General features: G+C 39.6%; 1 protein-coding gene across 3 annotated transcripts in view; it reads right to left on the bottom strand.

Annotated features, from left to right (window-relative positions):
* lyst (lysosomal trafficking regulator) overlaps nucleotides 1-22,937 on the bottom strand; it is a 360,509-nt gene that overhangs the window by 133,666 nt on the left and 203,906 nt on the right. For all 3 annotated transcript variants that reach the window (XM_043680014.2, XM_043680023.2, XM_087978632.1), the window contains 3 exons: nucleotides 12,790-12,950; nucleotides 9,729-9,919; nucleotides 895-1,140 (listed from right to left, as the gene is read on the bottom strand). In XM_043680014.2, coding sequence (XP_043535949.2) covers nucleotides 895-1,140; nucleotides 9,729-9,919; nucleotides 12,790-12,950 — 598 coding nt within the window. The remainder of the gene's footprint in view (nucleotides 1-894; nucleotides 1,141-9,728; nucleotides 9,920-12,789; nucleotides 12,951-22,937) is intronic.

Here is a 22,937-nt window from a genome sequence, read left to right as displayed (position 1 = left end):
AGGTAAGGATACAACCATTGCATCAGAAGAGCCCAATGAGCCAAAGTTTTTTTTTATATCCAGAAGTGCTATCACACAAAACTGGATGGCTTTTTCCATCACCAAATCACCCATGGCAATTTTCGCCTATTAACTACCACCACTGAATCATCCTTGTTTCCCACTGTTCAATTTACATGCAGAGCATCAGTCTTCTACTTTGTAGATACTTTTAATAAACCTGCTGAAGAGGACTTGAACCTGGACCTTCAGATCTCAAGGTAGAACACTATCACTACATCACAATAGCCCCCAAGCCACATTGTTTGTTTTGCTCCTTTTAAATGCTGAACCAAATTGCAAACTATTTTTCTCAAACCTTTTCAGAGATGTTATTACACAACTTTGTATCAGGTGAGACTACAACCCGGGCCTCCCAGTCCACATGTAGGAATGCTACAAGAGGGCCCATGAAGAACCAAAATGTATTTGTTTTTTTGAATATATTTTTCTAATCTAACTGTACAGAGATGTTATTACATACCTCAAGAGTAGGTGGAACTTGAAGCTGAGTCCCAGTCCAAGGGTAGGGACATTACCACTGCACCCAAGAGTACTACCCTACTTTTCTAATCAGCCTTTTTAACGATGTTATTACACATCTTTGGTGCGGGTGGGACATGAAGACAGGTCTATTGGTCCAAGGTACGGACATTACCACTACTCCCCAAAAAGGCCTTCATTCGAGCCAAATCTAACTCTAATTTCTACAGTGATTTCATCTGAAACCAATTAACTGTCTACTAATCAGGAGCTGGCTCATTTCAAAAATGGGTAATGTTTGGATCATTGCGCTGCTAAGGTGTTCATGAGAAGCATCTATTGCTAAGTAACTCAAAAATGACCATCTCTTACCCTGGCAAAGAGAAAGATGAACACACCAATTCCTCCAATTTTATGCAGGATACGCTGAAGGTCTTGATGCTCCAAAGGCTGCAAGTTCTTTAGCTGCTGAGGTTTCATTACATTGCTTTGGATATTCTTCAAGCTAAATGGCCTTTGTGATGAAATAGTTCGCGTTTGGCCCTTGAGTCGAATAACTGGCTCGTAGATTGTATATTGAGCAGGACATCTTGGATTGTAAACAACAGAAAGACTATCCTACAAAACAAAAGGAAACAAACTCTTGTTTAAAACCCATTAACATTGCTATTGCCACTCATAAAATCAATGATAGTTCACACATTGTACATTGATTTACATGTATCAACCAATTATGACACTGGAAAGGGTTAAAATTGAAAAGATAATGATGCAGGATAAACTGTTTGTAGTTACAATTCATAAGACACCAGGCCCGGATGAGTTGCATCCAAGGATGGTAAGGGAAATGAGTGTGGGAATTCCAGAGTCTCAGACCATAACTTGATCACATGGAAGAGAAAAAGGACAGGAGAATTGCAAACACGAGCATATTATTTTAGAAAAAAGGGTTTACAGATAAATCCTACAATTATAAATCCTTTAACCTCAGTGATGGGGAATCCAAGATACAATAATTTGGGTCAAAACTAAAAACATGGACAGAAACAGGTGTTAAGGGACATTAATGTTTAACCGCGACACGGTGGCTCAGTGGTTAGCACTCTGCCTCACACACCAGGGTCCCACATTCAATTCCAGCCTCAGGCGACTGTCTGTGTGGAGTTTGCACATTCTCCCAGTGTCTGGGTGCTCTGGTTTCCTCCCACCGTCCAAAGATGTGCAGGTTAGGTGAATTGGCCGTGATAAATTGTCCAGAGTGCTAGGTGCGTTAGTCAGAGGGAAATGGGTCTGGGTGGGTTACTCTTCGGAGGATTGGTGTGGACTAGTTGGGCCGAAGGGCCTGTTTCTGCACTGTAGAGAATCTAATCTAATCAGAATCTTTTGAACAAATGATAGAGAAAGCCAATGAGGGTTAACTCCAAAAGGCATTTGATACAGTACCACGACAGGTATTTGAGCAAACTTCTGTTCACAGAATAAAAGGAGCAGTACCAATATGGATATGCAATTTTTATTTATTATTTTTGATTTGGAGCTGTGAACTGAGTGTTCTCAAAGTAGGAGCTCGATTTAAAACAAAGAACAGAACAAACAAACTGATATCTATGAGGTAATGCGTGGAAGTTAATTGCACGTTAATTCATGTTCAAAGAATGCTCTGGACAGTTCAGTACCTGAGATACACTGTGCTCAAACAGATGACAGATGTTTGGATATTAATTGAATACTCACAGGGAAACAGGTGTCCACTAGTTGAGCAAAAAGAAGCCAACAGTTGAACTCTTATTGAACTGTGGAAGAAGGATTGTAGCTACCAAAAGGTGGGAAGGAGATCTGATCGGTCTCTAGTTTTTATATACAATTATCCTCCCATTATCAACTTATTGAAAGTTTGGAGAATAGAATCTCAGATATAAGTACTAAGTTAATATTCCTTGGTGCCTAATCAAAGCTATGTGCATTGACCAATGTCTTCAGAAACCAAGCAAGATAGAATTCCATTTGCTTGCAATATTATGGATTGTGACCACTGCTTAAATGAACTAGCCAATTACATTTCCTTCAATCTATCCCTTAACTGAAAAACAATGAAGGGGTGAGAATCAATGAAGATTGGGTTTAGATCACAGAGATAATTAGATTGCCTAGTTGTTAGCTTTGCTCTGTGGAAGTTACAATATTAATAATAAATTACTAATCATTTTGTTTAAGTTATATACATGGTGTCTAGTATCAGTTATTCACAAAGTCTGGTTAGGAACCATTGGGATCAATTTGAAGGTCACCGAATGTTTTAATTTTATTGCGTTGTAAATACAGGGGGAGGAGGAGGCTTTCTGTCTTTCTGTTGTTATGGACCAGCACAGCAGGTCAGGCAGCATCAGAGGAGCAGGAGAATCGATGTTTCGGGCATATGCCCTTCATCAGAAATCCCGAAATGTCAATTTTCCTGCTTCTCAGATGCTGCCTGACCTGCTGTGCTTTTCCAACAGCACACTCTCGACTCTGATCTGCAGCATCTGCAGTCCGCACTTTCTCCTCGTCACGGACCAAGCCAGACCTCCTCAAAACATTTCAAGAAAATAACCCAGACTCTAACTTTGCTCGACATTTTAAGCAGCTGTAACGCAGATATTCCAGGAGGGATGCAGCTGGTCAAACCACAGTTTTAAAAACTGGAATTTATTACAAGATTATGGAATGAAACACAAACAAAAAGAGAACAGAATACTGAATAACTTAACCTATCTGAAAACCCAACAGAACGTCTCAACTTAATGATACTGTTCCAATATTTGCAGCAATGCCCATAAACACCCCTTGGCACAAAAGTTAAAAATCAGGAGAGATATCAGAGAGAGAATACCAGCATGGACCTGCTTCTTTGGGTCCAGCAGCTTTCCAAACAGCCAGACTGCTTTCAGAGAAAAACTAGACCAAACCAAACCAGAGTAAAGCTGAGCTGAGAGAACTGGCCATTCCCCCTTGTTGTACAAGTTTTTTTAAACTTGGAAGCTTTTTTCCTGAGGCACTATCTGTTAGTTATAATCAAATTGGCCATAAAACCTTCCGACTTAGACTTTTCAGAGTCTGTCTATTACGACCTCTCTGAGAAAAAGAACCAAAGGACAACATAACCTTGTGAAAGGAAGAACATTGTCACATCACCCCACTTAAAAAAAGAAATCAATATTCAAAGATGGCTTCATTTTAAAATTCCTTAATCTTAAATTGTTGGTACTCTACACCACACACATACAATACATTGACAATAAACATACAAACCTGCATTCTGTTTCACTCCTGCCACTGAACGCCTCTGTTTCTCAATGAAGTCTTGACAATGCATTGGCAATCACATTTTCTTGTCATGCCACATGCACAATTTTCAAACTGAATGGCTGTAACAAGCTCCATCTAAACAATCTGGCATTTTTGTCCTTAAATTTCTCCACAAACTTCAATGGGTTATGGTCAGTGTATATGATTGTCTCAGATACCAGATACTGGTAACATAAACACTGAAATGTTGTAACACCACCAGCAAGCTCAAAGTCTCCTTCTCAACTGTTAAATATTTCTGATGAATGTACAGTTTCGTGGAGAAATACCCATTAGGTCTTTTTGCCTTCTCGTCGTCATCTTCCAAGAGCACAGAACCGATACCCACAAATCTTGCATTGATAGCCACCTTGAATGGCTATTAGATGTGGCTAATACTGGGGCAGTGGTTAACACAGCTTTCGGGCTGTCAAATGCCTTCTGACAATCTGCTTTCTCCTGAAACTTCTTGTCTTTATTTAGCAATTCAATGAATGGAGCAGCCACACTGCTAAAATTTGCTACAAATTTTTGATAAAATCCACTCAATCCCAGAAATCGTAATACTGCTCTTTTTGTTGATGGTATGGGAAACTCCCAAATTACCTTTGATTTTACATCCTGTGGGGTCATTTGTCCATGTCCAATAACATGGCCCAGGAAGGTGACTTGGGCTTCGGCAAATTCACTTTTAGCCAGGATTATCACTAAGCCTGCTTCTAAAGTCAATCAAACAACTCTGATAAATGTTGCAAATGTGCCTTCCACATGGGATTAAAGATCCCACCAGGTCATCTAAATATATGACACAGTTATGTAATCCAGCAATGACCTTATTGGTTAGTCTCTGAAATGTGGCTGGCACAATTTTCATACCAAATGGCATGACTTTAAACTGATATAGTCCATTACAAAAGCCAAAATTGCCTTTACTCTTTCTGACAAATGTAAATGCCAGTATCCTCTGAGCAAGTCCAACTTAGAAATGTAAGTTGCCAGTCCCACCTTCTCAACACAGTCTTCCAAACATGGAATCGGATACGCATCAGTCTTTGTAACTGCATCGACTTTGTGAAATTCCATACTTAACTGTTGGGTACCATCTGGTTTTGGCACTATTACTGTCGGTGAGCTCTAGTCACTAACTCACCTTGATTACATCATCTTGGAGCATGCATTCAATCTCCTTTTAAAACTGTGCCAACTTTAGAGAGTTATGCTTAGAAGGATGTTGCTTAATCGGAACAGCTTCTCCTCTCTCTACACCATGCATAATTAGGTTTGTGCCTCCCAGCTTATTTCTACACATCTCCCCATGTGATAGCAATAATTATTTCAGGTCATTTCAATTTTCCTCTGTAAGGTAACTCAATAATTTAACCCAATTTTTGACAACTTCCTCATTGTCCAATTTAGTTTGAGGAATGTCCAATTCAGAATCATCTGAACTTGGTTCTTCACTGTGTTGTAACCAATAACACATTCTCTTCTTGCTTTCCTTCCCTGTCAAAATACATGACACACACAGATTTATTTCTGCCTGCAGTCCTTATCAAATAGTTCACCCCACTCAATTTCCTTTCGACTTTTATAGGTTCACCACTACAACTAACCTTATCCCTGATAGCAAAATTGCAGATTTTTGATTTCTTGTCTGCTTCCTGTTTCATTGTATGCAGTGATACTTTTAAATGCTGTCTAGCCAATCCCCCGCTCTATTTAATTGTTCCCCAAAAATTTGACACACAGTCCAAATATATGATCTTTGAATTCTGACTTACCAATTTCTCCTTAATCAATTTTAGCGGTCTTCTCACTTCATGCCCAAAAACTAATTCAAATGGACTGAATTTGGTTGATTCATTTGATGCATCTCTGATTGCAAAAAGTGCAAACGGAATTCCCTTATCCCTATCATCTGGATAGTCTTGACTATAGCCCACAACATGGTCTTTAATGTCTGATGCCACCTTTCTAGTGCTCCCTGTGAGTCTGTGTGGTATGCAGTAGATTTGAATTGTTTTATTCCTAAGCTATCCATAACTTCCTTGAATAATTTTGACTTGAAGTTTGACCATTGATCTGATTGTCCCCTTCAAAGATTTCCCTTTTATCCTGTGGTAAATTATTCTTATGAACTACCTTTCCCTTTCCATGTGCGGATTTATCTTTTCCCTAATTTCCATTCCTCACGGATTGAGATTGATTTTGGAAAACAAACTTTGATTTATGGACCAACTCTTAATCATCAGCCATTTTAACTGCTAATCTTGCTGTTTTAACTCTCTGGATTCCACATGAGTTCTCACTGCTACAGGAAGCGGATTTTTGAATACTTCCAAAATAACTGTCTCTAAAAGCATCATAGGTTTGCTCTGTTTTTATTGTCCTTATCCACCTATTGAAATTACTTTGTTTGATCCTTTCAAAGTCAATGTATGTTTGACCAGCATCCTTCCATAAACTCCTGAAACATTGTAAGCTTCTGGCACAAGTTCATATGCATTTAAAATGTCTTTTTTCACCTCCTCTATATGTTCAAGATACCTCTTCTGACAGTGATGCAAATACCTCACTAGCTCTACCTATAAAAGTTTTGTTTGGATCAACAAAACCCACATGGCCACTGCATTTGTTTAGCCATCTTTTCAAACGAGATGAAAAAGACTTCCACATCCTTCTCATCAAATTTAGGCAATGCTTGAATATATTTAAACGGTTTCTCACCAGGCCTTTGGCTACCACGGGTTGCTCATCCTTACTCTCTTCTCCACTGTGCTTATCTTCTGCCTTCAGCTCCATCCTTTTAAGCTGACTTTCCTGTCTAAGTGCTAATGCCTGAAGTTCAAACTCCCTCTTTCATCCTTTCTTCTCATTCTCTGTCTCTTTGTTCTGCTAAAACAGTTTGTCCTTTTTCTGTTTCCATTGCTTTTAATTGCAATTCAAACTGTTTCATTTCTGTTGCCCTTTCCTTGTTTTTTGCCTCTAACTCAATTCACTTAAGTTTCTAATGAATTTCGCCACCTCTAAAGATTCCGATGGTGTTTATAGCAATTTAAATTATGAGCTATTGCTATAATTATCTCTCCTTTCCTCACGGAAGGAGACTGCTCCAGCTCCAGCTTATCTGCTAACTCCAGCAGCTTGGCCTTAATTGCCTTTTGCAAAACCTCCAAAGTCACTTCTTCCACACCTAGAAAACTCTTGGTAACTGCAAAAACCTTAAGTACTGTTTAAATCAACTGAATTCAACACCCAGAACAAAAGACACTAACACCTACCACTCGCTGCTTTCGATTCCAACCCTAATCCCAAACTGGAACTATAGATCAAATCCCGGACGAGCCTCCAACCTATTATGGACCAGGCCAGACCTCCTCAAAACATTTCAAGGAAGTAGCCCGGACTCTAACTTTGCTCGCTATTTTAAGGGGGTGTAACACAGAGATGCAGTTGGTCAAACCACACAGAGTTTTTCAGGAGAAATGTCAGAGAGAGTGTACCAGCATGTACCTGCTTCTTTGGGTCCCACAGCTTCCAAACCAGCCTGACTGCTCTCAGAAAAAAATTTAGGACAGGTAGGTGATAATCTGAAGGCTTCCTTGCACATGTTCTGATACCATGAAACATCATGCACCTGGAATCAATGTTGAGGATGGCTTTGCTGATTTCTGAGTCATTGCTCATGAAGTATGGTTCTGAGAGGATAACTATAACTGTCTATTACTTTTCTGATAATTCCTCCAAATTTGGCATAAGCCCAAGATGTTAATATGGCAGGCTTTGAGGATCGAGGGATTTGCTGTTGTCATTTCCAATTCCTAGGTCAATTCCTGGTTGTCTGCACAGTTTCAAAACTTTTCTAAAGCAGTTTGATATAACCGAATGGCTTGCTAGGCAATTCCACAGCCAATCATATTGCTGTGCTGATTCACATATAGACTCGACCAGCTGAGGATAGCAGATTTCCTTCCCAAAAGGACATGAGTGAACCAAATGACTTCCTACTGCATTCAAAAATGGTTTCACGTGATTGCACTGACGGGCAAAAGCAGACTGATTGGATGGTTATTGGCCTGATTGAATTTGTCCTAAATTTTGCAGACAGGATATACCCATGCAATTCAGGCTTTTGTGATTCACTGGCAATACCCCTACCAAAGGGCCTGAGTTCCACCTCTTATAGCCCTGGCTCATAAAATGTCAGAACAGATTAAAATATCTACACCTGGGAAATTTTCCACCTTGTCAGGGACAAAGCAGTGTTGTAGCTGTATTGGATCAGCTTGGCTACAGATACATCAATTCTGGAGCACAGGTCTTCAGTATTATTGGCAGAATGTTATCAGATTGAATATCTTTTTCAGTATCCGGTGCTTTCAGTAATGTTTGATATCAAATTAATTGCATTGACTAAAAACTGGCACATCAAAATCCTCAGGAGGAAGCAGAAATTGTTTTCTAGTTTCATTAATGCATATGCAGAGACAGCATTAAGTGTGTTTGGGAGGGAGGTCAAGCAAGCCATTTAATGGCCAAGTTCCAAGGTCTGACTAGTTTGGTTTCTAATATCTTGGTAGTTAATTAGCACAATAAGTAACCACAAAATCAAGTTCGATCAATTAGTCTACCAAAATCTCTGGCTGGGGTGAGGGACATTCCAGTGCTTGGAAGTTTTGAGAACAATAGTTTCAAAGTAATTTGTTACTCTCAAGCATGATGTACTTGCAGATGGTAGGTCAAATGACACACATATAAGCAGGTACCAAAATATCAACCTTTACTGGATTGAGAGACTTTGTAGTCATTTTAGTGCACCCTCTAGTGGAGAAATCAAGCTCAGATTACAATGTTACAAGATTATGAACTTTGCCTTCCATCACCAATTCTCTTTTCTCTTTAAGTAACATACTAAGGGGTTTTCTAAGGTATGTTATTTGAAACTCAACTGTAACCCATTTACACAAAGGTCACAATCAAAACTTGAACTACTCATAGAAAATCAAATCTACTGCTGATATACCAGTCTGCAGCCTCAATCAAATTTGTGGCTCCAACAGAAGTTCTGAGTATAGCTAGATAACTTTTGAGCAGCTGCTCAAAAGTTAAGAAGAGTAGGGGAAAAGAAAATCACAACTAAATGTGAATTAGAAAATGTGTTACCACAAGATTGTTGAGGCAAACAACAAATTCATTGAAGGGGAAGTTAAATCAATACACGAGGAAGAAAGGAGAAGAAGAATATGTTGCAAGGTGAAAGGCACTCAAGTACAACATAAATAGATTTATAGATTTGAGTGGCCTATTTGTATTGTACATTTCTATATATTTCCAAAGGAAGTTGTAAGGTGCAATCAGCAGTTATCTCGGTTAGTTTCTCCTTCCATGCCTCGAAGACAGTGTGTCAATTTGGACATCACAAAGGAGAACACCTAACCTAGCATACAATATGGTTAGAACCTGGGACATACTGGGTCTGCAGAGGTAACCAATTCAACTAACTGAATTATTAGCAATGTCCAGCTAAACCTCCTTACCTAGTTAGGTAAAGTAACCTCAGAATTGGAGCAGAGGCGATGGCTATTTGGCGTATTTTTCCTGTGCAAACCCTTTGCTTAAAACAAAACTGTCCTGTTAATTCAACCTTACTGCCCCTTCTCCATCAGCCTGCAACATTTTCATTTTCAAGTACATACTTAATTCCTTGGAATTTGCCTCCCATCACCCTTTCAAGCAGTGCATTAAAGATCATAACTCACTGCATTGAAAAAATTATTTTGAAAGGTGGCATTTATTTTAACTAATAGTCAAACCACAATTGCACATTTAGCATATCATTGGGCACTGGATTTAAGCAAATCAGTTAGGACTATTCTACTCACCACCAGAGGGCTAGTGTCCACTTCTTTATATTTCATGAAAAAATCACTAATCTGATCACATTGTAGAATCTCCAGAGTAACATACTTAGAGTAATTCGCTTGCAATTTGCCATATTTACAGGGCATGATGGTGGTGACATCAGGTCCACAGACATATAAATAATAGGCTTCTTCCGGCCCGATCTTGGCACCTATTATAAAATGCACATCTGAGTAACAATATTTGCAGAGAAAGGAAATAGTTTAAATCCACAAAACTTAATTATTATGCTCTGTACTCTAGCTTTAATGTAATTGAGATTTATCAATTAGCATAATTAGACAACAGCATATAGGCAGTAAAATATATAACTTTATAGTTTATTGTTCCAATGTTGGGTTCATTAAGAATTTGCACATTTTCTCCCATAACACTGACCAAATGCATTCCCATTGAAAACATTTTAAAATATACTAATCTGGTGGATGAGTGGAATTTCTCAGTCAGGGTTCAGACTTTTTTTATTCACAGGATATGGCATTGCTGACTATTCCTGCATTTTCTGCCCATCCTTAACTATCCAGAGGATTTAACAATCTTCCAGAGGGCAGTTAAGAGTCAACCACATTGCTGTAGGTCTGGTGTCACATGTAGACCAGACCAAGGATGGCAGTTACTTTCCTCAAAAGGAGATGAGTGAATCAGATGGAAATTTCTGACAGTTGACTATGGTATCATCGGATTTTTTAAAAAACAAATGTAATCTAAATTCCACCACCTGCTGCAGCAGGATTCTAATTCATGCCCCCAGAACATGACCTGGATCACTGGATTAGTAGTCTAGCAATAATAACACTACACTATCATGACACCTCGTGCATGGTCACATGGAAAATATTAAGGGGTAAAAAAAATCTGTGTAGTGACTATTTAAAATATAACATTTAATGCTTCCATGTGTTATGGCATACGCTGAAGTTATACTCGCACTATCAAAGCAACTTAAAATGTGGAATTCAAATATGAATTCTGTGCTTTCATTCTGACAAGACCATTCATCTAAAACCCTAATGAGGGGCTCATGGTCAGTGGAACATGAATAATTTGACTGAGGAAGTTTGACAAACATACTGGAGTTTTCTTAAAATATGTAACTAGTACAATAGATGAGGGAGAACCAATGGATACAGTTTATATGCATTTCATAAAACTTTTGATAAAGTTCCACATAAGAGGTTAGTGGGCAAAATCTAAGTATGTGGTAATATTTTAGCACAGATTAAAATTTAGCTGACAGACAAGAAAGAAAGTTCAGGAATAAATGGATCTTTTTCAGAGTGGAATACAGTGATAAAGAGGTATCCACCAGTATCAGCGCTTAGACCCAGCTACTCCCAATATATATCAAAGATTTTGATGAAGAAATCAAATACAATATCTGCAAGTTTGATGATTACACAAAACCGGGTAGAACAGAGAATGGTGAGGACAATGTAAATCGCCTTCTGGATGATTTAGATAAGTAAAATGAAAGTAAAGTAATGGCAGATGCAGTATACAGTGGCTAAGTGTGAAAGTGTCCACTTCAATAACAAAAACAGAATGGCAGAGTATTATTTAAAATGATAAACTAGGAAATGGTGACGTACAAAAGGACTGGTTGACCTTTTATACTAGTCATTGAAAGCAAGAATGAGGTACAGCAAGCAATTAGGAAAGCAAACAGAACATTGAACTGCATTAAAAGGAGGTCAGAGTGTTGGACTAAAGTCATTTTATTGCAGTTGCATGGGGCCCTGGTGAAACCACACGTCTGGAGTACTGTGTTCAATTTGGTGTCCTTAAGGAAAATGACTTGTCATAGAGGTAGTGCACCAAAAGATTCACCAGACTAATTTCTGGATTGACACGTGCGTCATATAGGACAGATTTGATTGAGTGGAACTATATTTACTGGAGTTTAGGTGAATTGGGGAAAGGGGGGGGGGTGGGCTACAGTCACATGACCTCCCAACTCCTATACTCAATGCTCTGACTGATAAAGGAAAACATATCAAAAGCCTTTTCCCAATCCTACCTACCTGCAACTCCACTTTCAAAGAACAATGAACCTAAACTCAAATGTGTCTTTATTCAGCAACACTCCCCTGGACCTTACCATTAAGTGTATAAGAGTTCCTTCATCTGTGTTAATATGGTAAGAGAATGTCATGTGCCGTAATCTTTCGCAGGAACCTTTTAAATGGTTCCTTATGCAAGGCCTTTTGGAAACCAATTTACCAGTTTTCCCTCTATGTGTCACTTCATCAAAAAAATCCTGTAATAAATTAGGTAAACAGTTTCCCTTTCCGAAAACTCCACTGATCCTGTTCCTAAGCCCTAGATGAATAGCTATCGATAAAAGTTTGAATTAAGACATAGAGTCATAGAGATGTACAGCATGGAAACAGATCCTTCGGTCCAACCCATCCATGCTGACCAGATATCCCAACCCAAACTAGTCCCACCTGCCAGCACCCGGCCATATCCCTCCAAACCCTTCCTATTCATACACCTGTCCAAATGCCTCTTACATGTTGCAATTGTACCAGCCTCCACCACATCCTCTGGCAGCTCATTCCATACACGTACCACCCTCTGCGTGAAAAGGTTGCCCCTTAGGTCTCTTTTATACATTTCCCCTCTCACCCTAAACCTATGGCCTCTAGTTCTGGACTCCCCGATCCCAGGGAAAAGACTTGTCTATTTATCCTATCCATGCCTCTCATAATTTTGTAAACCTCTATAAGGTCACCCCTCAGCCTCCGACTCTCCAGGGAAAACAGCCCCTATTGTGATTATACTTGCAGCCTGAGACAGAAATTGTGTCAACATTCAAAATTAGATGACTGAAACAAAAAAAAAGAGTTTAAAGGACTTGGGATGGCAGTAAATATAATAACAATGATAACTGGTCTAGAGGGTAAGTAGTAAAATGGACACTGGGCTAAACAGCCTGTTTCATGGAATTACTTTGATGTAATTATGTGAAAAACTCTTAGAGAAAGTGTAGAAAAGGTTAAATTCTTATTAAATTGTTACCATTAAAAAGAAGCAAGCTTCCAATACTCCAAATTCCAGCCAACCGAGTTGCATCTTCTTGATGGGGTATACTGTAGCCAATCATTGCAAACGTTTTATTACTGTCAGAGGACAGGCTGCTCTTTCGAGGAACAGTATAATCCAAGGCCACATCAGACTTTCTGAAAAATACAAAAAAAAACCCATCACTGAAAAGACTCAATGAATCTTTTGATATTTGTCACCTCAGTCATTAGAAAAACTACTCAGGCAGGTACAGGTTCTATACAGCCATGTGTGGATGATTTTCATACTTGACATAGATCACCTTGTACAATATATTTACAGTCAATTAACAATTATCGTAGTGGTGGATCAATATGAATGAACATAAAATCAAGGAAAAGCTCAGCCAACTACTGGCCAACCAGATTAGCCTCAGTAGTGGGAAAATACTCAGAAATAACACCCCAAGTCAAAGTCACTTGGATAAATATAGATTAATTAAGAAAAGCTAGCATGGATTTGTTAAAGGCATATTGTGTTTAAGCAATCTGACTGCCTTTGGACTACCAAAGGCCTTTGATAAACAGTGACATAACAGGCTGGCAAGGAGAGTTAAAGCCTGTAGAAGAGGAAGAAGAGCTGCATGAATATATTGTTCCTTCATGTTGGGAAATAGTAGTGGTGAAGGGTTATTTCTTAGCTGGGGAAGGTCTACATTCAGGATGCAAGGTGTCAGTACTGGAACTATTTTACTTCACTTATTAATTATTTTGAATCATATTAGGGAACAATTTCAAAATTTGCAGGCAATAGCAAACTTTGAAAAATAATAGGATAACGATAAGATTTCAAGAGGACAAATGGAGTAGCTGAACAAACGGCAAATTAAATTTACTGTAAAGATCAAAAAGCCAGGATGAACAGGGAAAGGCAATGATAATAAAGCATACAATTCTCAACAGGGTGCAGAACCAGACCTGGGATTGTGTGTAAAGATCATTGAAGATGACAGCGCAAAGAAAGTGGTTATGATCACAGTTGGGATTCTGAGCTTTCTAAATAGAGGCATACAGTTCATATAATCATTACAGTGTGGAAGAACATCCCACCCAGAATTCCCCACCACTCCCATAACCCTGCTCTGCTCCGGGCTAATATACCCAATGTATATATCCCATCTGATATTAAAGAGTTGTTTTGCTCTGCTGACCTACAAGAAATTGATGTCCTGAGGCTAAGGTGGGATGCCTCTGACTTACAGATAAGGTAATTTCTTACAATTTATCTCCTATTATCCAGAGCCATTTACATGACCATTTCACTGCATTCAGAGGTATTGACATTTTCATCCCCTATTCAGAAATCAATAAGATCAAAAAGCACATCAAATCTATAATCGAAAACATGCTTATGCATCTAACCCACTGGGCCAGAAATATCCAGGTCTCTTTGGTGGAATCAGGGTCAGGGTCAATAAGAATAAGTTGGAATTCCGACTACTCCCTGTAGTTGAAAAATAGAATTCACACCAGTTCTGTCCATTAAGGGATGATTTGCATTACATTGTTTCTGGAGGTGAGGTGGTCACTGCATTGTGTCTTGAGTAGCATGTGACTGTGAGGGAGTGGCTAGGGGTTGTCTTGTGTTGCATGTGAATGCGAGGGGGATGGCTGGGGGTTTTTGTGGGCATTACTAACTGTGATGTACAGATTTGGTATAAAGGAAGGACTGTTTCAACACACCTCACAAGCATGGCAGGACTGTTCAGGGTTTCTCCAAAGCTTGTATTGTACTGTGCTTAATAAAATTTTGCTTGTTCACAGAGGGTGGTGTGTTGCAGTTGCATCAAGTGCATAAGATTCTCAGGATAAAAATAACTTAACACCAGGACACTATGAGCAATTTAGCACAGCCAATTTACCTAACCTATACATCTTTGGACTGTGGGAAGAAGTCAGAACACCTTGAAGAAATTCACACAGACATGGGGAGAACATGCAAACTCTACATAGATAGTTGCCTCCGGTGGAATCAAACCTGGATCCCTGGTGCTTTGAGGCAGCAGTGCTAACCACTGAGCCAATGTGCTGTCCACAGGCAAGTATGTTATAGACAATCTTTAGAAAATATTGGCTCCACATTGACACAGTATCATGTCCATTTTAGGCACTGCGCTTTAGGATGGATGCAAATATACCAGACAGGCTAAAAGTGTTTAGGAGCGTAGTCCCAGGGATGAGTGACTTACGTCAAATGAACATATCTAGAGAAACTAGAACTGTACTTCAGAGGAGTTTGAGAGGAGATTTGCTCGAGTTGTTCAAAATGGAGAGGTCTGAACAAAGTATTGACTGAAAATGTTCCCAATGGCAGAAGGATCAAATGGACGCTAAGATGAGTGGCAAAAGAACCAAAGACATGAGGAAAACGTTCTGTTAAACAATGAGTGGTCATGATCTGGAATCCAGAGCCTGAGTGTGTGATAGAGTGCATTTCAAAAAGGAACTGGATAATATCTTAAAAGGAGAAAAACTTACAGGACCACTGAGAAGGAGTAGAATGGCATCAAGTAAGTTGCTCTTTCAGGCTACCAAAGCAGGGGCTGAATGCCCACCTCCTGTTTTGTAACTATACTATTCTATCTTCAGTTTAAAACAAAACACAAGCCCTTTCATCAGAATGTCTTTCAAAGGAATTAATAAAAATGATTCACTTTGGTATGCTGATCTTGATTTCTGTTCAGTTTACTTGTTTTAAAAATATTGTAAAGTTTGACCCAAAGTAAAGAAAGCTAAGGAATTCTGAGGTTTGCTACTGATTCAGTTTTGTCACACTACTGAAACCAGCCAACTAATAAACTTCATATGTATCCATATTCACCCTTAATTTGCAACCCTCTCGACAGTAAGTAGCAGTGCAAGCATGCTAGGTTCATTATCTTTCAGAATCAATTGCTCTCCATTCTGCAAGTAAATATCATTGAATCTGTCCAAACCCTATACCAAAAGGAACTAGTCTATTAGTGCATTACTTCAGTTAAATTAGAGCATTCCACGTAATCATTTGGCTGAAAAGAGAAAAACTGTTGCTGTATTTTTGATCAGGGTAGAGGGAAATATCTAAACTGTTGGAAACGCAGCAGGATTCACTAAATTCTTACATATTTGATCCAGTTTCTGCATGAAAGAACTTTAGTCAATAAAAGCAGATATTATGTGATGAGTATCCTGCATCAGAAAAGTTTGAAATGACATAAGGCAGGACATGAAAATTCTGTATTGGGTGGAAGAGGATGGCTCAGGACAAGAATGACAGAAATCCCAAGACTGTGATAGATCATAAGAATGAAATGCAAACGAGAAGAAATAGGACATTCAACTCATCAAGTTTGTTTCATCATTCAGTGAGATATTGGCTAATCTGATAATGCTCAACTCCACTTTCTTGCCTTTCCTCCACAAACCTTGGTTGAAAATCAATTTATCTTAAAGTCAAATATACTTAATGACTCTGCTATTTCATCCTTGATAACAGAATCCAACATATTCCCAATAATGTTCGAAATAACTAACTAATTAAGCTAACTGGCCTATAGATTTTTTTTGTCTCCTTCCCTTATTAAGGTGCTACATTAGCAGTTTTATTTGGTTCTTTAGAACTTTTGCAGAATCTGGCAATTCTAGAAAGATTACCACCAATGCTTCCATCATTTCCCTTACTACTTCTTTTAATAACCTCGAATATATCCCATCAGGTCCAGGACACCTGTTGGTCTTTAGCCCTAGTAGTTACACTGGCACCGGCCGCCCCCAACCAGAGATAGTTTTGGTGCTTTCTCCTCTCGTCCATCTGCGTTTGATTATGCTTTCATTTTTGCAATGTTATTAGTACTTCTGCTGTGAACACCAATGCAAAGCATTTATTCAACTCCTCTACCATTTTCTGGTTTCCCATTATTATTTCCCCAGCTTTGTTCTTTAAAGGGGCCTATATTAACTTTGATCTCTTTCTTCCTTTTCAAATATTTAACGAAGCTCTTGCTGTCTACCTTGATATTATTTGCAAGCTTATCCTCGAAGTTTATCTTCTCCCTTTATTTATTTTGGTATCTCCCAAACCTTTGTCTCTCTAATTAGTTTAAAGCCCCCTCTACAGCCCTAGATATCTGGTTTACCATGACACTGGTCCCAGCACAGTTCAAGTGAAGCCTATTGCCCCAGAACAGCTCTTTTCTACCCTAACACCAGGATTAGTTCCCCTAAAACCCATTCCAATCACACCAATATTTGAGCCACCACATTTAACAGTTATAGGTTCTTGCTAATCTTGTAAAATCTTGATTTTAATTGCCCTATTCCACTTTGTAAAGCTCAAATAATAATCTTAAGATTATTATCTTGGATATTTTGCTTTCTAATTAATTTTGCTTCCAGCCATACCTCCTTTCTAGTCCTATCAATGTCATTGATACTAAGGTAGATGACGACAACTGGATTACTCCCCTTCTACTTCACAGCTGCAGAGAACAGTATGTATTACCATTATGACCTTATTTTCTCTGTTACTCTTCCCCCATGACCTCCCCCCACCAACCATGGCAACTGGCTCCCTGTTTTAAGGTGCTGTAGTCAATTCACTTATCCTCTCTGCAGGCCACACACTAATCTCCAAGATTAGCAAGAACCTATAACTGTTGGGACAATTACCAGAGCTGAGGGTCCTCAATTGCAACCTCCTGGATCCTTACATCTGCCTCACTTGCAGTCACACATGTCCCTGATCAGAAACCAATCGTGAATTACCTAATCTGTGGGGTGGGAGACTCTGGAGCGAAACATCTCGTTAACGTTCACCTTCTCCAAAGTGGTGCAATATTTGCAGCGCAGGTTCAAAATTACTTGACCTGCCAACATTTAAAGATGTGCCCACTCTGGATCACATTGGTATCCAGCAGCTTCTACAATATCAAAAGATCAACAGTAAAAAGCATAGATGGAGTTCACTGGAGTAGCATGCTGGAAATCAAGCCTGCTATTCCAAGAGTCATCTTTAAAGTTTTTTTTCCAAAAATACTCAAAGCTTCCTCTATTAACCAAACTTTAGAACACATTGCTATACTTGACAGGAATTATTATTATATATTAGAAGTGATTACTCTACCCACAGGAAAAGGGTGATAAATATTGGCAAATACTATTAAAAATCTAAAAGATGGAATAAAGTACTGTGGATGTCCAAACAGACTTAGGGGTTCAGATTCAGAGACCTTTAAAGTGTCATGAAGAAGTGCAGAAAATCATCAAGGCAGCTAATGGAATGTTGGTTTTCATTTCTAGAAGATTGCAATACAAGGATGCAGAACTATTGCTGTGGTTACACAAAACCTTAATTAGACCCTACTTACTGTACTGAGAGCAGAACTGGGCACCAAATCTTGAGGATATAAAAACTTTGAAGGGAGGACAAAGTAGGTTTACAAAAAAAAAAATCAGTTACAAGGAGATATTGCAAAAATTCGGCCTGTTTTCTCTAGAATTTAGACGGTTAAAGGGTGATCTGATTGAAGACTTCGAAATATTAACAGGAAAAGACAGGGTAGATCAACATGAACTATTTCCATGGGTTGGGGTTTCTCAAACTAGTGGCCATAGTCTAAGAACTAGGGACAGGCTATTCAGGAGAGAACAATTTTTGGAAGTCTCTTGCACAAACAGTAGATGCTGGATCAGTTGTTAATTTTAAATCTGAGAAAGATACATTCATGTTAAGCAAAGATATTGAAGGATGTAGACCTAAGAAAGGTACATGGAGTTAGACTACAGATTAGTCGTGACCTTATTGACTGGCAGAACAGGCTGGAGGGATCGAATGATCCACTTGTGATCCTATGCTCTTATGACACCTCGTTACATGTGCATACTACAGACACAGTGGGGTGAATAAAACAATGACGGGGGAAAATTGGAAACAGTATTGTTGTCTTTGTTCACAAGTTCTGTTAATCAATGTTCTTGTTGATAAGAAGGTTTCTCCTTGCCCATTCTTTTGCAAGATGCACAAGGTAGCTGGTTCACCAAGTGTTTGACTTATCAAATTTCTTAGTTTAGTGGAACTGAGGAAAAGATAACCCTTTTGTCAAGTTTAAAGTGGCTTACTGCTGAGAATGGAGAGAGCTCCTGACTGTATGAAGATCTGATAGTTTGTCTGTATGTTGTTCTCAGACCCAAGCTTTTTACTTTTCTGAGAACTAATCACATTGTTGTTAGCCATCAAAAGGCCCTTAGGAGGAAATGAGTTCTGCAGATGCTGGAGATCAGAGTTGAAAAGTGTGGTGCTGGAAAAGCACAACAGGTCAGGCAGCATCCGAGGAGCAAAAAAAAAACAATGTTTTGGGCATGAACCCTTCATCAGGAATGAGGTGGTGGGGGGGAGGGGGGGGGGGGGGGGGGGGGGGGAAGAAGCACAGAGTTAAATAGGAGGGTGGCCAAGGGCCTTTTGATTTGAAAAATGTGGCGCTAGAAAAGCACAGCAAGTTAGGCAGGAGGAGCAGGAGGATTGATATTTCGGGCATAAGCCCTTCATCAGGTATATGTTGGGGGAGTGAATGGGGGTTGAGAGGTAACTATGGGGTGGGGGTGAGGTAGCTCGGAAGTTGGTGGTAGATGCAGGTGGGGGTTGATGGTGATAGATTGGAGGGAAGGGGGGAGCTGATAGGTGGGAAGGAAGATGGACAGGCAGAACATTTAAACAGGGGAGTGCTGAGTTGGAGGGTTGGATCTGGGATGAGGTGGGGAGGGCAGATGAGGAAACTGGTGAGGTTGACATTGATGCTGTGTGGTTGGAGGGTCCCAAGGGGGAAGATGAGGCATTCTTCCTCTTGGCGTCAGGTGGTTTGGGTTTGGCGGTGGAGGCAGTGAAGAACTTGCATGTGGGAGGGGGAAATTGAAGTGATCAACTACAGGGCAGTGGGGTTGTTTGCTGCGTGTGTCCCAAAGATGCTCATGCAAGTCCTTGGCCACCTCCACTGCCAAATCCAAGTGACCTGATACCTAGAGGAAGAACAGATCAAAGTTGACATCACCAGTTTCCTCATCTCTCATCCCAGATCCAGCCTCCAATTCGGCACCATCCTACCTGTCCATATTTCTATCCACTCTACCCTCCTCTCCAACCTATCACCACCAACCCCACCTTCATCTACCTACCACCTTCCCAGCTATCTCACCCCCACCCCATATTTACCCCATTCGTCCTCCCAACATATACCTGATGAAGGGCTTATGCCCGAAATATCGATCCTCCTGCTTAACTTGCTGTGCTTTTCTAGCACCACATTTTTCCAATCAAAAGGCTCTTGGCCAATGATAACTGTCAAAAAGTGTGCCACTGGAAAAGCACAGTCCGTTAGGCAGCATCCAAGAAGTAGGACTTGTACACGAGACCAAACAACTTCTTGTTGTCAACCAAAGCTCCATTTATAAACAGACCCTTAGCTCCAGTTTATCTGTAAACACTAATCTTTAATTACTGCTTGTTCAAGTTATGCTGTGGCTTTAAGAGATTATTTTGTTCTGGTTTTTTTTTTGAAGAGGGGTATTAAGACAGAGGCACTGAGCAGTCTAGTTGGAAAGCAAGTAAATAGCTAGTGAGGCTTTGGGCTATTTTTAAAGTTGGAACAGTAGAAGCAGCCTGAATGGGTTTGGCCAAACTCCCACTGAACCAGAATCTTTAGTTTAGCTTTCAGTAGTTGCTTTCAGGGTCTTGAAGTAGTGAAAGCTTTTTCTCTCTCTTGATTACAGCCAAAAGCGGAGGGTTCTCTGCTTGTTATGCGAGTTGTATATGTGACAATCTGGGTTCTGAGTTTTCCTTTTGCCAAAATTGTGTTTATGGGATATTATTATATTGGAACAGTTAATTAGTAATAATTACTATATCTATTATTCTAACTTTTCCTATAGAGTTACGTTAATCCAATTCCTTCTTTCCTTCATTGTGTTTTAACCATAGTGTATGAATAAAGTGTCTTTTGCTTTAAATCTGATAGTTTGCCCAACTGAATTGCATCTGAAAAGCAACATCCTACATTTACGTTTAAAATAAGAAAACATTAGAGTCTGGACTACCTTCCGAATATTTTCAGAGGGGTTTAGTCTGGTCCATAACAAAGCTTTTGAAAACATACAGCAATCCTTTAGAACACTAATTTAAACATACAGGACAACTGCCGTATCTGTGCAATCGTTTTCTGCAGTTTCATGGCCCAAACATATTATAGGGAGTGTTCCAGCACCAGGGAGCTGGGGGGGTGAGGGGGTGTGGAGGGGGTGTCTGCCGGGAAGGTATATTTCCCTTTTAAATGAATGGGTTTGCTCTTATCTGTGGTTTCGGGTTTCCATTGTAGGTCTTGGAACGTATCCCCCGCCAGTACAGGGGCAGTGGTTATTGTTCTCTCATTTCAGTTTACAGTTATAAAAAGACACCTCCAACTCACCTCCACCCTTTAGATGATTAATTACAATTTCAAAACTTCGCTTCATCACAAACATGCAATACACGAACACCAAAACGCAAGACTTGCATCAATTTACAATCTTTTCCATAATTTTACATTTAGGATAATACTTGAAACATTATTTGCATTACACAGATGTAATGCAAATAATCTTTACAGTAAATACTTGCAACAAAAGATGACAATCTAAACATTCATGCATTCAAAGCTTCAAACTTTTCAATGAAGGCTAGCATTAGTATAAATTAGTTCCTTGCTATTGACTTCAAATTGTCAAAGAGCTGACGTCACCACCGAAGTCTCTCTTTCTACAGTACAGTATTACTTCGGAAATTAATAAACAAAAATTACTGATGAAACTCAGTCGTTCTGCTGAAAAGTCACCAGACTTAAAACGTCTGATTTCACCCCATATATGCTGCCAAACCTGCTGAGTTTAATCTGCAATTTTGGTTTTTGTTTCAAATCTCCAGCATCTACAGTTCTTTGTTTTATTTATTTTAATACTACTTCTAATAATGATTAGATTAGATTCCCTACAGTGTGAAAACAGGCCCTTTAACCCAACAAGTCCACACCGACCCTCTGAAGAGTAACCCACCCAGGCCCATTTCCCTCTGACAAACGCACCTAACCAATGGGCAACTTAGCATGACCAATTCACCTGACCTGCACATCTTTGGACTGTGGGAGGAAACTGAGCACCTGGGAGGAAACTTACGCAGACACAGGGAGAATGTGCAAACTCCACACAGACAGTCACCAGAGGCTGGAATCGAACCTGGGACCCTGGTGCTGTGAGGCAGCAGTGCTAACCACGGAGCCACCATGATTAAGTTTCTTAGAAAAGTACTCCACTGGATCTCTATCCCTGACTCATGATCCTTTAACAAGGCAGCATCTCTCCCTAAAGCAGCAGTATCAATTGCCATTTTGAAAGGTCTTGAAAAATCAGGAGGCCAACACTGGTTCATTTATTAAGAGTGCCTTCAGCTTCCTAAAGGTTGATTAACATTCTGCAAGATCAGGTTTGGAAAGGACATCCAACTCTGGAAAGGAACCACTGGAAAGGAAGGAGTCAGCAACTGCATCTCCAATGGGATTCTTCTACTCACCAAATGTGCGAATACTAGCAGGTCATCACAAAAGCAGAGTTCCATCAAAAAGACAAGTTTAAGGCTTCTTGGAGGCATCCATGATCAAAGCACCGGCACATGATTTACTACATCATTGTTTGATCAAAAGAATGCCCTCATTATCAAAGCGATGACTAGTGCAAGATGTTTCCTGGACAAACCACCAGCTTATCCATTCTCCAATGTCCATCAAATGCCACCAGAAGCATCTGCAGTTGAAGCAGTTCAGAAAAATTCTCAATGTTGAGTGATTTCAGCAGCCAAACAAACTAGTGAACTTGCAACAATGCCATCACCAAAATCTCTAGAGAGTTCATTTTAATGGAATGGAGAAAATCCAGAATAAGTTGAAGACACCCACACTGCAAAGAAGCTATCGGCTACAAGACCAGGAAGCACCAAGACTGGTTCAACATGAACAGCCACATCATTCAAGACCTTGTCAACACAAGGAGGAAATCCCTCCATGCCTAGCAAAACAACATCACCAGCAAGGCAAAGAGAACTCATCAGAC

This window comes from Chiloscyllium plagiosum, unplaced genomic scaffold (assembly GCF_037043375.1).
Source record: "Chiloscyllium plagiosum isolate Xiang-an unplaced genomic scaffold, Cpla_swu_hap1 HiC_scaffold_3, whole genome shotgun sequence".
NCBI classification, from domain to species: Eukaryota; Metazoa; Chordata; class Chondrichthyes; order Orectolobiformes; family Hemiscylliidae; genus Chiloscyllium; species Chiloscyllium plagiosum.
The sequence above is the reverse complement of the archived record's forward strand: the minus strand, read 5'-3'. Positions and strand labels throughout refer to the sequence as shown.